Here is an 18,027-nt window from a genome sequence, read left to right as displayed (position 1 = left end):
TTTTGGACCGTATATTGCCAATGATGCCAAAAGGTTTCATACATTTGTTGCAAATGGAGTATCGGTCATCAGGGATGCAACATATGTTGAACAGTGGAGACATATTGGCACAAAATTGAATCCTGCTGATGATGCCTCTAGAGGCATGTGTATTGAAAACTTCTTGAAATCCAGCAGATGGATACAGGGTCTAGATTTTCGGTTAGAAGCTTCAGAAGAATGGCCACTGTCCTCTTTTGACCAAGCTTTGATGAATGATCCTGAGCTAAAAAGGGATACAGTGGTAACTGCTGCTATTTCAAACTGTTCTGACAGAGTAATTAATCAACTCTTGAACTATTTTTCTGATTGGACAAAACTGAAAATAGCAGTGGCATAGATTTTAAAGTTTAAAGATGTTCTTTTGAAGCTCAAGCAACACAGAAAATACATTCTGTCCTCATTCACTTTTGGAACGAACAATTCTACAGTAGAACAGGACAAAGTTAATGAGGAAATTTTTGAACTGGATTCCATGGTCAAAATCTTACACCAGATGATCTTTCTCGAGCAGATTCACCAATTATTGAATTTTCTCAACTTGAAGCCTTCAAACAAGAAATTTCTTCCTTGCAAAGTGGAACACCTAGAGTTAAAAGGTGTAGTAACCTTTACAAGCTTGATCCAGTGTTGATGGATGGTTTACTTCGAGTGGGTGGAAGACTTAGTAGAGCAGCAATACCCGAGGAGACAAAAAGACCAGTTATTCTACCGAAAGAACATAATGTATCCAAACTTATCATGCAACATATTCATAGACAACTAGGCCATGCGGGGAGAAACCACATGTCAACTTTACAAAAGAGGTACTGGATTATTAATCCAAACTCTGCTTGTAGGAAAGTAATCTCTGAGTGTGTTGTGTGTCGACGTTTTCAAGGCAAAGTTGGGGAACAAAAAATGGCTGACTTGCCAAAGGAAAGGATCACGTCGAATCTTCCTCCCTTTTCCAACACTGGAGTGGATTACTTTGGACCTGTTGATGTGAAGAGAGGTCGCAGTATTGTTAAAAGATATGGAGTTTTGTTTACCTGTATGGCCAGTCAAGCAGTACACCTTGAAGTAGCCTATTCTCTGGATACAGATTCCTGCATAAATTGCATCCATTGTTTTATGTACCGTCGTGGCCAAGTATTGCAGTTAAGATCTGATAATGGCACAAATTTTATAGGAACAGAGAAAGAGCTTAGAAATGCTTTGAAGAGTTTGGATCATGATACAATTCAGCGTACTTTTCTATCAGATGGAATAAAATGGACCTTTAATACGCCTGCAGGATCCCATCATGGAGGCATGTGGGAGAGGCTAATTTGTCTTGTAAAGATGTTACGCCACTTCTGTTCTCCATCTACATGACATCTTTAGGACCAGTCATCCAGAAACATGGATTTTCCTACCACTGCTTTGCTGATGATACCCAGCTATACCTCTCTTTTCACCCTGATGATCCCTCGGTTCCACCTCGCATCTCAGCCTGCCTGTCAGACATTTCACACTGGATGAAAGATCATCATCTTCAGCTTAACCTCGCAAAAAACGGAAATGCTTGAAGTTTCTGCCAACTCGACTCTACACCATAACTTTTCAATCCATTACTGCATCCAAAATAGTAAAAAGCCTTGGAGTTACAATTGATGACCAACTAAACTTCTCTGACCACATTTCTATAACTGCTCGATCTTGCAGATTCGCACTCTATAACATCAGAAAGGTCCGACCCTTCCCATCTGAACATGCAGCTCAACTCATTGTTCAAGCTCTTGTTCTCTCCAAACTGGATTATTGCAACTCTCTACTAGCCGGGCTTCCAGCTAACTCTATCAAACCTCTTCAGCTGCTTCAGAACGCAGCAGCACAAGTGGTCTTTGATGAACCCAAAAGAGCACGTCACTCCGCTACTCACCCATTTGCACTGGCTGCCAGTTGCTGCTCGCATCAAATTCAAAGCTCTGATGTTTGCTTACAAAGCGACCTCTGGCTTTGCTCCTTCTTATCTGCTCTCACTTCTGCAGATTTATGTGCCCTTCAGAAACTTGGGTTCTGTGAATGAACGTCGCCTCATGGTTCCATCCCTAAGAGGGAAGAAATCACTTTCCCGAACTCTCGCATTCAATCTGCCCAGTTGGTGGAATGAACTCTCTAACTGCATCAGAACAGCAGAGTCACTTGCTGTCTTCAAGAAGCAACTAAAAACTCAACTCTTTAGTCTCCACTTTCCATCCTAATCTGCAACTGCCTCTCTGGCTATACCACTAACTGTAATCTCTCAAAAAATAATAATAATAAAAATAATAATAACATTACTAATGCTTTGCTTCTTAGACTTTACACACCTGAAACTTGCCTATAGCACTTATTCACTGTTGCTCTTATAGTTGTGTAAATTGCTTCCTTGTCCTCATTTGTAAGTTGTAAATTGGATAAAAGCATCTGCTAAATGACTAAATGTAAATGTGCACTCTACACTTCGACAACAATGCTTGGATGATGAGGGCTTTCACACTATGTGAAGCTGAAGCTATTCTTAATGACCGTTCCATCACAAAGCTTTCTGATGATCCGAATGACTTGGAAGCACTTACGCCGAATCATATCTTGCTGTTGAGATCAAAACCGTTTCTTCCTCCAGGACTTTTCCAAAAAGATGATTTGTATATCAGAAGTAGATGGCGACAAGTCCAATACTTGTCTGATTTGTTTTGGAAAAGGTGGATAAGGGAATATCTTCCACTATTACAGGAAAGACAAAAATGGAGGAAGCCACATAGAAACTTCAATGTTGGTGACATAGTGGTCATTATGGATCCAACTGCTCCACGTGGTTCCTTGTCATTAGGCAAAATCACTCACACATATCCTGATAAAAAAAGATTTGTCCGCTCTGTACAACTGAAGACAAAAACAAGATTACTGGAAAGACCGGTTTCCAAAATCTGCCTGTTGTTAGAAAAAACAATGCACTGATCCTTAAAGAAGTAGTACACATACACCTTTTTTTTTGGCTCCTTTGATAATTTAAGAGATTAATTGTCGTTGCACACCAACAATTATGGGGCCGGTGTGTAGGAGCCTATGTGATGATGTGAATGTACTTTTTGCTGTCACCACTTGGGGGTAGTATGTGCACAAAGAGTTTTTAAGTCGGTGTTTCATGCATGAGAGAAGAAGACTTGAGGAAGAGAACGTATGCAGTTTTTATCACACCAAACACACACCTTTCAGGACGCTAAGGGATTCACCATTAATAATTGCAAGTATGTATTTCCATTAAGACAAATAAAGTGAATTCAAACTTGAAGAGGAGCAAGACTGGACATTGCTTGTGTGCGTAAAAACGTGCTTTGAGTTGCCAAGCCTTCGGCATTTAGCTGCTGTAACATATATGTTGGCTAAAGAAATCAATAGGGCACGAACATTTGATTTGAAGGGCCTTGCGTTTATTTAACCCTTACAGACCTTGGCAAAGTCTTGTAGATGATATTTTGGCTAAAATTATTAGGGGAATTAAATCTTAAAAATTATGCTCTTTTTAAACCGATGAGTAAATAACTAATGTTCTCCACTGCTGAAAACATCATACGTGCTCAGAGGAGTCTGTGCTCACTTCTCAGAGTGTTCTGATCAGTTGAAGAAAAAATATTATAATCTAGTGGGAATGCAGGATTTTTTTTAATTAAAATAAACCAGGGCAAAGCATAAAATGTTTTCATAATATAAAGTTGGTCAAGTTGTAATAAGTCTTTTAAGTTTACAGAAAGCTAGAAAGCAATAAATTATTGTAAAAAAAAAAGTGTTTTCTTGGTAACACTTTACATTAAGGTTCATTAGTTAATGCATTTACTTACATGAACTAATCATGAACAACACTTATACAGCATTTATTAATCATAATTGAACATTTACAAATGCAGTATTAACATCCAAGTCTATGCTTGTTAATATTAGTTAATACACCGTGAGTTAACATGAACTAACAATGAACAACTGTATTTTCATTAACTAACGTTAACTAACATGAACAAATACTGTAGTAAATGTTGTTCATTGTTTGTTCATGTTAGTAAATCCATTAATTAACATTAACTAATCAACCTTATTGTAAAGTGTGACCGTTTTCTTCAATGCATATTCCACAAAATTGAGATTCTGCTGCTATGATAGAGATTTGCTCTTTTCAGTCAAACTGCTCTCTGCACATCAGCATTGTTAAGCTTGTTTGACAGCTGTGCGCTTGTTTTACATTGATGCAATTCTATAAACGTGTTTAAAAAGAAATGCATTAGAACTTTTTGATGCATTTTTTTCCCCTTCATTTACAAAAATGGTGATATATCGTGGCTGGTTTTCTTGAGTTCTGTCGATATATATCAGAATCACTGATATCGTGATTGAAGCAACAGTGCACGGCACAGCAGCAAAACGCTTCAGAAACTTGGTGATAAAAAATAAGCTTCTGATTTATACATTTGGTTCAAATTTCTTATTACACAGCCATGTACTAATGATCATTGACAGTTGGTAAACACACTGCAAAAATGATTTTCTTTCTTCAAGTTTTAGTCTTGTTCCTAGTCCAAATATCTAAAAATTCTTAAACCAACAAACATTTTTAGACAGATTTTTAGTCAAAATGATGTGTTTTTTTTTTTTCATTAAAAAACTCAATCTGCCTATTAGGGTAAATAAAAGAATATATTTTTTTGGTTTTAAATAAGATTATTTTACTTATCTCATTCATTTATTGATTTTCTTTTCGGCTCAGTCCCTTTATTAATCCGAGGTCGCCACAGTGGAATTAACCGCCAATTTATCCAGCACATGTTTCACGTAGCAGATGCCCTTCCAGCTGCAACCCATCTCTGGGAAACATTCATACACACTCGTTCACACTCATACACTACGGACAATTTAGCTTACCCAATTCACCTGTACCGCATGTGTTTGGACTGTGGGGGAAACCGGAGCACCTTGAGGAAAACCACACGAACACAGGGAGAACATGCAAACTCCACACAGAAATGCCAACTGACCCAGTCGAGGCTTGAACCATCTTGCTGTGAGGCGACAGCACTACGTACTGCGCCACTGCGTCGCCTTACTTATCTCATTGGCAGATTCATTTGTTTGTTTTACAGAAAAAAAAATCACTTAATTTAGAATTTTTTCTGAAAACTGAATTTTTTTCTAGACATTTAGTAATATGAAATGCGAATATGTCTAGAAAATGCTTCCTGATTTAATTTGAGATAGATTTTTTTTAAAGATATTTGAACTCCAAAATACAATTTTTTGTTTCAGTGTTACATTTATATCCATTTTTTAAAAATGATCTTTATTGTCAATATTTTTGACTCTTTGGCAGCGTTTTGTGACTGAATAATAATAATAATAATAATAAGTGTGCTATTGGCTACTTCCAGCTGTTTTTGTTTCTGTGAACAATAATTACAGCTCAGATTAATTTTTTGTCTAATTGTTTAGTTCTGCGGCAAGCAGTCATATAAAAAGTGGGATCAATAGGCAGTTGTTTCTGCAGAATAATATTTAGAATTGTCTTAAAACATATATTTTATTATATAAGCAACAGAGCTACAGCAAATAAAATCAATAATGCATGTTTTAAATTGAAAGTGTGCGAATAATGAAGGATCGACGATAATTTGTCATATTGTTTGCACCAAGGGGGCCCCAAATAAAATCCTGCTTAGGGCCCCCTGAAAGCTTGGGCCAGTCTGTGTGTATGTGTATATATATATATATATATATATATATATATATATATATATATATATATATATATATATATACACATACAAGAAGCATGTTTTTACATATGAGACATTTTGTAATTATACAAATACAAGGATATTTGATTGATGTATTTTTGATTGATGTTTACTTTTTTAATATGACACAATTTGACTATTATTATTAATTCATGTTCAAAATAATTACAATTTTTTTTTTATGTTTTGGAAGAGTAAATATTAGAGCCTTGTTGGTTCAGGGGACTCATCAACCTACATAATTTGCAAATAGCAAGAACACTGACTATAAATGTTAAGGCAGCTGTCTGACTTTGCCTACAAAAACAAACTACACTAGTTGCCCAGATAACTGTAGACCTGTTACATTTTCAAAACTGAAATACTGGCTTTTAAGCTCATCAGAAATAAACATCCACCCTATTCTTAACCATTCCCAGAAGCTTTCCCTGGAAACTAAGGTTTTATCAAGATGTTGTGTCAAAACATTGTAAAATTGTGCATAAGGAAGTGACAGGAAAGCCAGATTTTTAGGGGCAATCCTTAAAATTGGCCTGACAAAAAAAAAAGTTGGTCTAGTTGTCTGAAACAAAAGCAAGGAACATAAGACTAAGAACAAAGAAAACAAGAAACAAACTTTATAATGAATGCCTTAGTAGGTATAGGTGAATATAATCTGTAACTTTATAAACTAATGAGTAGAAACTAGACATACCAGGCAGTATAATATAAAAGTCGCATTAATAAAAAGAATTTAAACATAACAATTTCAAGTTTCTTAATACTACAGTCACAGTCACAATTCCCCTTCACAATGGGATTCATTTTTAGCTGTGTAAATAAATAATTAAATGTGTTTGCTTTATCTAGGGACTGCAAAACAAATATCATTGCACATCAAGTGTGCAGTACAAGACAATGAAGCATTGAGTAAAAACTATTTTACCAGCATTCTTGGACACACACGCGCACACACACACACACACACACACACACACACACACACACACACACATTGGTATTGGTGATTTTCAGGGAATTTCTATAGCTGTAACGTATTTTATACAGTAAAAACTGCTTATTACATGACCTTAGCCCACCCATACCTCTAAACCCATCCCTCGCAGGAAACCTGTGGAAAAATAAAAATGTGAAAAGACCTTGTTAAGTATGATTTTGATGCATTGTAAATTACAAGCACTTGATGCATCCTCATAAACCACTGTACAACTAGGTCATACCCATGTCATTATATAAAACCTGTCTTTTTAAACCACCAAAACTAGTACATACACACACACACACATACACAAATTGCACATTAATTGAGGTTGAAGTTAAACTCTGCAGAAAGGACACCCTAGAAGTCTTACGCCTTTCCTTCCTTCTTTTAGGTACAGATTAGACATAATCTGAGGTTGGACACATTTGCTGAACTGCCAGTGTCATTGGTTCTTTTCTCCCTGATCTGCATTGATATAGTGGAAAGAATCCGACATTGCAGACTTACCGGTCAAGGTAAAACAAATTCTAATAAATTTTTTTTAAATCAAATAAATACTCATTAAAACTGTTCTTATAATAATTCTTATAATCTGTTCTTTTACTTCTTGTTTGGCTGTCCATAAAAATTACATATATATATATATATATATATATATATATATATATATATATATATATATATATATATATATATATATATATATATATAAATATACACACACAAGTTGTCAAACAGGAGTGTGACAACATTAACCATGGTAAAATTGCAGTATTTTGCAGTAATTTGTGCTAGTTTATGCTAAATAACTTTGAAACTGTAAAGGGGTGAAAGTTTTTTTTGTTCCTTTTTCATATAATATATAGGCAATTATGTTCTATTTCTACATTTTTATACTCTTTATAAAATATAAATTATTGCAAAATCCTGTATTATCCATGTATTGCATTAAAACCCATTATCTTATCAAACTTTCTATGCCTAACAAATTCTGTTTTTCAGAATTGTTTTTTCAGTATTGGCACAAAAAATTTTAAAGTCATAAATCATTATAACAATTTTTTCCTGTTTCTGCCACAAATAATGTATTTTACCAGTATTTATATTTCACATAACTACAAAAGTTGCATTGGACACATCTTAAGTTCACACATATTATCTAGATAAAATAAAATGATGAGATAATAGAGAACTGAATTTGTTAGATTTTTTTTATAAAATGATACCATACAAACTAATTTGACAAAGAGCTTGCCAAAATGAATGTGACTGTAGCTGTTTAGTGTATTGAAACAAAATATGCAATGCTGTTTATAATAACCTAACGTTAACGCTATTACATAATTGCGCATATTTGTCAGGCTAATTTGTTTATTTATTTTCTTCTCAATGGGTTTAGCCAAGACTAGTCTTTTTATATTTGGAGTACTTATAAACCACTGACTGCCAAGAGTTAGTCCCAATCCCAATTCTACCCCTTAGCCCTTCCCCTTACCCCTACCCCTCGTTTTGCGCTTGCATGCCAAAGGGTAGGGGTGTACCAATTTCTTTACCAATTTCTTTACCAAATTCTCTTTAGCTTGAAGGCGTAGAGCTAGGGGGAAAGGGTGAATAGCCCTTCGAATTATGATTTTTCAGGACCACACTCGAAACCAAGGGGTAAGAAAATTTCCCAGAATACAACAGCCACAATGGCAGCATTGCTGAGGAAGTAAGGAGATCCACAAATTAGTATTTTTGTCATTATTACGACTTTTTACGACAAACAAACATATGTTTTTAATATATTCATATCCGTGTTCGTGTTTTACCGTCATGCTTTTTAAAAAACTGCAAAAAATGAATTTTTTTTTTTTTCGCGATCTATAATCCCTATTAATAACTCCTGTACAGCAGGACATTCTGACACTCGATAATACCCTGTCAGAAAAGTCTAGTGGCTGAGAATGAGCTTTTTACAGTGTCTGCTATAATGTTAATGTTGTTTATGGTGTGTTTACATAGATGAATATGGCCACTGTGATAATACACAGTACAGCTATGATCTTATTGCCACATTAGATCATTATGATAACATAATATATGCCTTCAGTGATTTCCTAAAGATAAATACCAAAAAAATAGCACAACTGGAATAACTACAGCAGTCGCGATCGTCTGATCTTATATGAAGCATGAGATCGCGATGACATATGATGATGTGTGCAGGTGCTGTAGTGCTGTCCCAATTCTTAGGGGTAAATTTTGAAGCCCTTCCACTTAACCCTCGGTTGTAAGGGGGAAAAGGGGTAGGGGTACAAAAATAGAATTGGGATTGGGCCTTAGACTAACAGGTGATCTGACATGTTCTAACCCTGTTTCCCTAAACTTAGGCCCAATCCCAATTCTACCACTTAGCCCTTCCAAAAGAATAGGGACACCCCTACCCCTTCATGTGAACATGCAAAACAAGGGGGTATCACCTAGTCTCTTTAGCTTGAAGGTGTAGGGCTAAGGGGAAGGGCTAGATACCCCTCGAAGAGGACCACGATACATTTCGCTATCTATAATCCATAATAATAACTCCTGTATAGCAGTCCCACAACATACTTTGACATCTGAGAAGATGACACTCAAATCCCCTGTCAGAAAAGTAAAGTAGCTGGTAATCACTTTTTTACAGTGTCTGGTATAACACTTATGTTGTTTTCTTGTGATTACATAGATGAATATGGCCCCAGTGTAAATGTACAGTACAGTTACAACCTTATTGTCACATTATATTGTAATGATAACATGATATCGTTGCCTCCAGTGATTTCCTGAAGATAAATACCAAAAAATAAAAATAAAACCGCAACTGGAATAATTACAGCAAGCGTGATCGTTGATCTCATATGAAGCAAGAGTACACGATGACATATGATGATGTTTGCAGGTGTTGTTGTGCTGTCCCATTTCTTAGAGGTAAATTTTGAAGCCCTTCCCCTTCGCATTCTGTTTCAAGGGCCAAGGGGAAGAAAATAGAATTGGGAGACATGGATGTTGCATGTTTTATTAGACAGTAGAGCAACTCTTTGAATGCCTTTATGTGATATTCTAATATCAATCTAGTTTATATATATTTTTTAATTATTGTTTTATATATCAGAGCCGAATAATGTCAAATCAAAAATAATGAATAATCACAAATCACAAAATGTCACATCACAATGTTTACTCAAAAAAGAATGAGTAAACATCAGTTCCCTCTCAGACGATCACTACAAGTTTATGTTGAGTTGATGGACTAAAAGATTTGTTTCGAAGCACCAATCACTGATTTGTATATAAACAGGCCAATGGAATGCATATGAATGCGTGGTTACCTCTGCCCAGCTCATCACAGTGGCTTATTCAGATGATGAGACTGGGCTACCCAACTCAGTTCACCCGACAGTCTCCCAAGTACAAAGGCATGCATTTCTCTGCCATGAATCCCCTCCAAGAAGAGATTGCAGTTCTATTAGTGAAGGATGCAACTGGCACGGTCCCTCCAGCTGAGATGAAGTCTGGGTTCCACAGCCCATACTTCATTGTGCCCAAAAAGAGCAGTGGGTCAAGACCAATTCTGAATCTGCATGTCTTGAACCAATATCTGTATAGGGTAAGGTTCAGGCATGGTCCCGAAGAAGCACATCATCGCATGTGTCTATCCCCAGAATTGGTTCGCAACAATCAACCTGAAGAACCATTCATAAGATCCTCTGACCAACTCGTATGTTTCGGAGGTCGGCAAAAGGAAAGTTCCATATCTAAACAGAGGCCCACTGGAAAGTGGATGCCATTGCCCTTGCATACCATACTCAAGACGAACTATGTCCCTCGAGGGTGAGAGCACACTCTACTAAAGGTGTTGCCTCCTCCTGGACATTAGCATGCAGTGGCGCTCTAACAGACATCTGTAGAGCTGTGGCCTGGGTGACACCTAACACATTCACGAGATTCTTTAATCGTGGAGTTTCCTCTCAGTTGCTGTGTAGCACCAGTCATATGGGAGAAGGCTAACCTCGTTGTCAAAAACTCTTGCTATGTCCTGCTCCCTTACCCGTAGCTATGTGCACGTATACTGCTCTGCTAGCTTGAGTTCTCCGTTGGTGAACCCTAGAGAGTTTATCCAAGGCCCCCTACACCTGACTTGGTGGAGGAGCCATGTGTTGCTTCATTATGTTGTTGGGATACCAGTTTGATTGATACGCATTCTGGGGTATGGTCCCAGCTATATGTGGCCCCCTTTTTAGGCGTAATGTCAGCCACTGTGAGTCCCCTACATAAGTAGACCTGTGTCTTTCCTACCAGCGAACTATCTTCCATATGCTGTGCTCCCCCTAACCAGGGCAAGCCCAAATGTGTCTTGTCACAGATCTCCCAGTTTGGGTAGCAGTGATATCTGCAGCAGCCTACCCCATCTGGACTGGCAGGCTTTCTTAACGTACTGTAGTATTCTGGGTAAGCCAGGGTATACACTAGGTAAGTGTATAAGCGCTAGACATGATTGGACTAGTTTTCCCATGGTAATTAGGGTCAAGGACGTTGGATGGTTACACCTTTGGTGGTGCTTGGAGTTCATGCTACCCACCTGACACACATCACCCCAAACTGTGTAATAGGTTTAACTTCTGTAGTGCTTAGGATATGGTCCCCTAGTAGATCAACTTAACATAAACTCGTAGTAATCAACTGAGGGGGAAGTCTTTGTTATGTATGTAACCCTCGTTCTCTGAAGGAGGCAACAGAGACGTTCCCCCTGCAAATCTAAGCAAATCCTCTAGCCGATCAACTTGACATAAACATCTTCGTTCCCTCCTTTGGGGAACGAGGGTTACGTACGTAACCTAGACATTTTAATTTCATCTTCATTCACTTGACTGAATCATCTGTCAATTTAATTAAAGTTTACTTGTATAGCTGTTTTCAAAGTAATTTTGTTCTAAAGCAGCATTAAGTTCACATTAATACATTCAAAAACAAAAGGAGAAAAATATTGTGTATAGGGTGGACTCTGCTGTATATGCTAATCAACACAATAAGACTTTTTTGACGAAGTAATATCTATGTATAAATGTGTATATATATATATATATATATATATATATATATATATATATATATATATATATATATATATATATATATATATATATATATATATATATATATATATATATATAACTGATCTGATTATTACAGTACTTGAAAAAATAATGGTGTATATTGACCAAGAGTTTGTTTTGGCTTCGAAGTCCTTGCAGCATTGGGATAATCTATTCACAGGTTTTCTGGACTTATCAGGAACTGTCCAATCTCTGGTTCTTTTGAAATAAAAATATAAGCAAATGAAGGAGAATTAGTGTAGTTGCTGCTCATAATAGTTTTAAGTGTGTGTGTGTGTGTGGTAATGTATGATAGTACTGACAGTAAAAAAAAAAGACAACAGTAATAATAACTGACAACAACAATAATAAAAAATCACAAGTACTACACCAACTACTACCACAGAAAATTACTAATATTACAACTTCTGCTGCTACTACAGCCACAACCACGACTACTACTACTGATGCAACTACAACAATGACTACTACTAATGAACTCCTACATCAATCACTGCTACTACAACATCTACATCGACAACATCTACTACTTCTGATACTACTACACCGACAATGACGACTACTACTACTACTACTAATACAACAATACCTTTACTGCCTCTGATACCACTAAACCAACGACATCTACTACTACAGGAACTACTACAACATTTACAGTGACCTGAATGATTACAATGGTATAAATACTTATAATAATGATAATGAGGAGATAACAGGTGGACAAGACGACAGTAATAATAATAATGATAACAAAAGTAAACGTAATGCTATTAATGATAAAAGTGATGAGGTGAGGGGAGGTTGCGAAATTAGGAAGAGGACAAATAATGATAATATTAAAAATAATAATTATAATAAAAATAACAATAATAATAGTAAGTAAAAGAGGAAAGAGAGGAAATAGAAAAAAAAAACAGAAAAGGAAGGGGAAGAGTAGAAGAAAAGGAAAGGAAGAAAGGGGAGTCAAAAAATAAAGTGCAGCAAACAAAACAATGAGAATAATAAGAAAAAAATTATATTAAAAAGAAGAATTTAACTAACAGTATGATGATTTTTTTAATAATGTGATAACTATATACTCACGCTGGTAATAATAATAATAATAAGAAGAATCATGATAATAATAAAAATAATAATAATAAAACAACAACAGCTTTAACAATAATTTGAGGAGGTGGAAGTTATATGATCAGCCTTGAGGTATATAGTGTTTGTCAGTTGCTTTGTGATGCATTGAAAAAAAAGTGTGACATGTAGCAATCAGTCAGTCCAGTGCAATGCCCAGGCTACCATTCCCACGTCACACTTACCCGGTGAATGTAAAATATATAAGTATATGCAAGTAGGAGTTTTTTCAGTTTTAAGTTTGCATGTTTTTCCCGTGTTTATGTGGGTTCCCTCAAGGTGCTCTGGTTTCCCACACAGTCCAAAAATATGCAATATTGCTGAAATGGATAAATTGAGTCTGTGTGAATGAGAGATTGTATGGGTGTTTTCCAGCACCGGGAGGTTACAAGTTAGTGTACTCTCAGTGCTGGAATGCAGCAGGAAGGGCATCTGTTGCATAAAATATATGCCAGGGTAATTTGCGGTTCATTCCACTTTGATGACCCCTGATAAAGCAGGGACTATTGAGAAGGAAAGTGAATAAGTGAGATTTATGCAAATGTAATGGTATGTAGTCAATGAGATGTACTGGGGCACACAGTTTTGCATGCATGTATGTCTTTAAGCTAGATTTAAAGAGAATGTGTCTGAGCCATGACCTGCATTTTATTAAGGCTAGTAATAGGCTAACAGTAAAGGCTTATAGGCTACTGTGTAAGCATGTCTCAGGATGCTTGCTTTTAAATTTGCTATCTAACTTTAACTATGTGAATGTATTCTCATTTATGAATGTATTTTTTGAACAGGCTGTGATGTTAGGTTGTGACTGCAGCAATTTAAATTAAAATACTCCATAATTTTGGTTGTACAAAATAGGAATAAGACGTCATTTAAAATGGTAAAGGGTTTGCTATTATTTATTAAAAGAAGACACATAAAAAGCACATTCTGTCACCTCATCTCAGCAAAAAATTATGATGTAATGTACTTGTTGACGTAGTCAACAGATTTTGCATTGTGTTTATTATTAGGGCAGTGGACCTGCACTGTCATCCACATAACCACTGTGGTATTCTGATTGGGAAAACCACTCTCAGAAACACTGTACTTCTGGGCATAGCTGTCAGTCTCACAGTTGTCTGTGCGTTTTCATTGCCGCAGTTGAAATTTTTTCTTGTCTTTCATGTCTTTATGCATGTAATATACTATTCTTTTTATGCGGTTTCTTCCTTTCCACATTTAACACTTTCACCTAAACATAGCGGGAATAACCCCTCTTTCTGACCTTTTCAAACTGGTAATGTGAGAAACAATCAACAACCTATATCATTTACAATAAGTTTCTTATTGGTGCAAGTGATTAGATGTTTACAAAATCAATATTTAATATGGCTGTTTTTCAGATATTTGCCGTTTTTCTGGTTTGAATGTAGCCAGATTTTTTTCTAAGACACAAATTTACTTCTCAGTTGACCCATGGTTTGGCATGCATGTGATGTCTTTCTTATGTTTATTTATGCCTAAACTTTATTGCCTGTTCTGCTTGTCACAAAATGGAAATTTGTTTATAACACTTTTGGCATAAATAGAACCATACAAAAAATTAATAGCACAGACATAATATCAGCACTAAATAAGAATATGACACAATTGTTTTTTACAGTATATTTTAGCTTGGTATGATCACAGTCTCTAGTGAGGATGGTTTTTCCAAATCCATCAGCACTAGGCAAAAGCATAGCCTATGTTTAACTACATAAAAATTCCTGCACTGATTCTTTGTTGTATGTCTCTATTTATGCCGCTACAGAGATTGCAACTGCAAGGACGAGCACAAGTAGTGTCAAGCTGAGCACATCAGAAAGTCATCATTAAATAGTGTGTGTTATGAACTCCTGGGACATCCATTGGCAATATTTGGACATTATAATCTACAAAAGTTGTGAAGTAGTAGTAAAGACTAATTAACACAATTATTCACTACATTAACCACACAATCGTAGAGTTAAAGCAGCATGAAACCCTCCCAAACCTCCACTCCCCTCCTGGTGTGCTGCATGACTCTGGAAGTCTGACAAATTAGGCGCTGCATTTGGGTGCATGCCAAGTTTCGAATTCACTGAATAGAGCCCTAAATATCCCCATTAAATTCTCCAAACGGGATATACTCAGTATTATTAAATAAATGCTACAAACTCAGTTGTAAATTAAAGGAAAGGCAGAGGAAATAGCTATTTATATCTCAATAATAATACAACATGGATTCAAATGGTTCAGAAGTACTACTTGGAACATCAGCTGCCTCAGACACTTCACACTGGTTACAGGCTGTGCTTTCACAAAAAGCTACTCCAAAATGCCATGGAAGAGGTGTTATTGAGGCCAACAGAGTGTGATCATTATAGTTTCAGTCTTTGAATGAAAGGTTAAACCGAAGTCCTGACTCTCTGTGGCCATTAAAAATCCCACAGCACTTTCATAAAAAGTACAGGTATAACCCTAGTGTCCTGGCCAAATTCCCTCCATCAGCCCTTAACACTCTGAGGTATTCTGTATCACGGGTGTTACAAGCCATTTTTTTTAAAGACAGTGCAAAAGAAAGTCAAAAATACTTCATCTATTTTTGTCATACAGATAAGTGTTATACATGTTTAAAAACTGTAAACTGTTTTTATTATGTGCACCCATAATATTCTTCTAATTTCTTAGTTACAAAGTATCAAATAGCACAGAAGTACTGGGATTACACAGTCTATAGTTCAGATACAAACAATTATTGTAAGGTGTCAGTTTAGGTGAGGATTGAACCTGGGTCTTTTGGACACAAAGCTGGGGTTTTTCCCTGCTGAGCAAACTCCTCTACAGATGAACCCAAGTGCAGAAGATTAATAAGGGAACTTGAGGCTTCGGTTTCAGAAAAAATAAACAAATGATCTTTACTTAAAAAATATAATGCAAAGTACAACAGAAATGACTGAAGCCGAGCTTCCAGTAAACAAGCAAAACAAATAAGACACGATGGTCAAAAAAGCACAACAGTAAAGTGTCACTTAGCTTCTCTATATAACCTGGAAAACACCGGGCAGTAATGGCTCAAGACACAGTAGCTTGTAAAACACACACTTATATAGGGCAAAACACCGGTGTTGCTAATCAAGCTTGAGTGGTGGCACACAGCAGATGGTGAGAAAGAGGTGCCATTCACTGTTCCGGAGGAAGCATAGAAATTGGATCCTGTTGTGTGAGAAGACACTGGATAGGAGGAGTAGTACAGCTTAATGAATTCTTACAGGAGCCTCTCCTCTAAGAACGGCTCCCGACATTCCTCTAGAGCTTCTTTGGGCATGATTAAAGTCAGTGATCAGCACTGGGTCCAGTATATCCTTAGCCAGCACCCATGACCGCTCCTCTGGGCCATAGCCCTCCCAGTCAACAAGGTATTGCACCTTCCCGCGGACCAGCCGAGAATCCAGAAGTCTGCGTACCGTGTAAGCCGGTCTATGCTCAATGATCCAGGGTTTTGGTATGGGCTTGCTGGCTGGGGAGAGAGAGGAACATATAACAGGTTTTAATTTGGAAACATGAAAGGTGGGGTGAATCCTCATGGACCTGGGCAGGAGTAGCCGGTAGGATAAAGGATTTATCTTTCTGAGAATCTTCAATGGACCAATACAGCGTGGGGCCAGCTTGCGAGACTCTACCCGAAGAGGAAGATCCCTGGTTGAAAGCCACACTCTCTGACCTGGCCAAAGTGTAGGCCCTGGCCTTCGGCGCTTATTTGCCTGTCTCTGCTGTTGTTGGGTTGCTTTTAGTAAGGCTACTCAAGCTCTCTGCCATGATCGTCTGCATCGGCGGACCAGTTGTGTAGCAGCTGGGACACTGACTTCTGGTTCCTGTCCTGGAAACCATACTGACATTCAAAAGGAGACATTCCCAAAGAAGAGTGGTAAAGGGTGTTATGTGCAAACTCAGCCCAGACCAACCGGGAGCTTCAAGTGGTTTGATTGTCTGAAACCAAGCATCTCAAAGACCTTTCAATCTCTTGGTTTACCCTCTCTGTCTGACCATTGGATTGGGGGTGAAAGCCAGATGAGAGACTAAAAGAGGATCCTATGAGCTGGCCAAATGCCTTCCAAAACCTGGACGTGAACTGTGGTCCCCGGTCGGAGACCATGTCTTGCAGAAAGCCATGGATCGTAAACATATTTTGCATGAGAAGCTCTGCTGTCTGACTTGCTGTTGGAAGTTTGGGCAAATGGAGTAAGTGACATGCCTTGGAAAATCTGTCCACCACCACCAGAATGACTGTATTACCTTTGGACTCTGGTAGCCCTGTATCGAAGTCCAACGATATATGTGTCCATAGATGTTTAGGAAAAGGCAGCGGTTGCAGCAGGCCTTGAGGTCGGGTTCTTGGTTCCTTGTTTTGTGCACAAATAGAGCAAGCAGCAACAAAGTTTCGGACATCCTTTTGCAGTTTTGGCCACCAAAATTTCCTCTGAATGAGCTTGTGGGTTCTAGTAGTCTCAGGGTGACCCGATTGGAGGGAAGCATGAGCCCACTGCAACACTTAAGAGCGTAAATGGTTAGGTACAAAGAGACGCCCTGGAGGGCCATTACCTGGCACTGTCTGTGGCTGTGCTCTCCTGACCATCTCTTCAATTCCCCACTGGATTGCGCCAACCACTCTCGAGGTAGGTATAATAAGTTCTGGTGTGGTCTCACTCTCTAGTGACCCAAACTGCCTTGACAGTGCATCTGGCTTTGAATCGCCTGGGCGATAAGAGAGAGTAAAATCAAAACAATTAAAGAAAAGGGCCCAGCGAGCTTGCCTGGAGTTTAACCTCTTAGCCTCTCTAATGTAGGTGATGTTATTGTGGTCGGTCCAGATGAGAAATGGATGTCTGGCCCCCTCTAACCAGTGTCTCCATTTTTCTAATGCCACCTTGACTGCCAAAAGCTCACGGTTCCCAATGTCATA

General features: G+C 37.5%; 1 protein-coding gene across 1 annotated transcript in view; it reads left to right on the top strand.

The window, feature by feature from the left end:
* Positions 1-18,027, top strand: part of LOC130232359 (transmembrane protein 236) — a 74,384-nt gene that overhangs the window by 40,344 nt on the left and 16,013 nt on the right. Inside the window, exon 3 of the mRNA XM_056462213.1 lies at positions 7,199-7,322. Within this exon, the coding sequence (XP_056318188.1) occupies positions 7,199-7,322 (124 nt within the window). The remainder of the gene's footprint in view (positions 1-7,198; positions 7,323-18,027) is intronic.

The sequence above is a fragment of the Danio aesculapii genome, chromosome 7, assembly GCF_903798145.1.
Source record: "Danio aesculapii chromosome 7, fDanAes4.1, whole genome shotgun sequence".
NCBI lineage: Eukaryota > Metazoa > Chordata > Actinopteri > Cypriniformes > Danionidae > Danio > Danio aesculapii.
The sequence above is the reverse complement of the archived record's forward strand: the minus strand, read 5'-3'. Positions and strand labels throughout refer to the sequence as shown.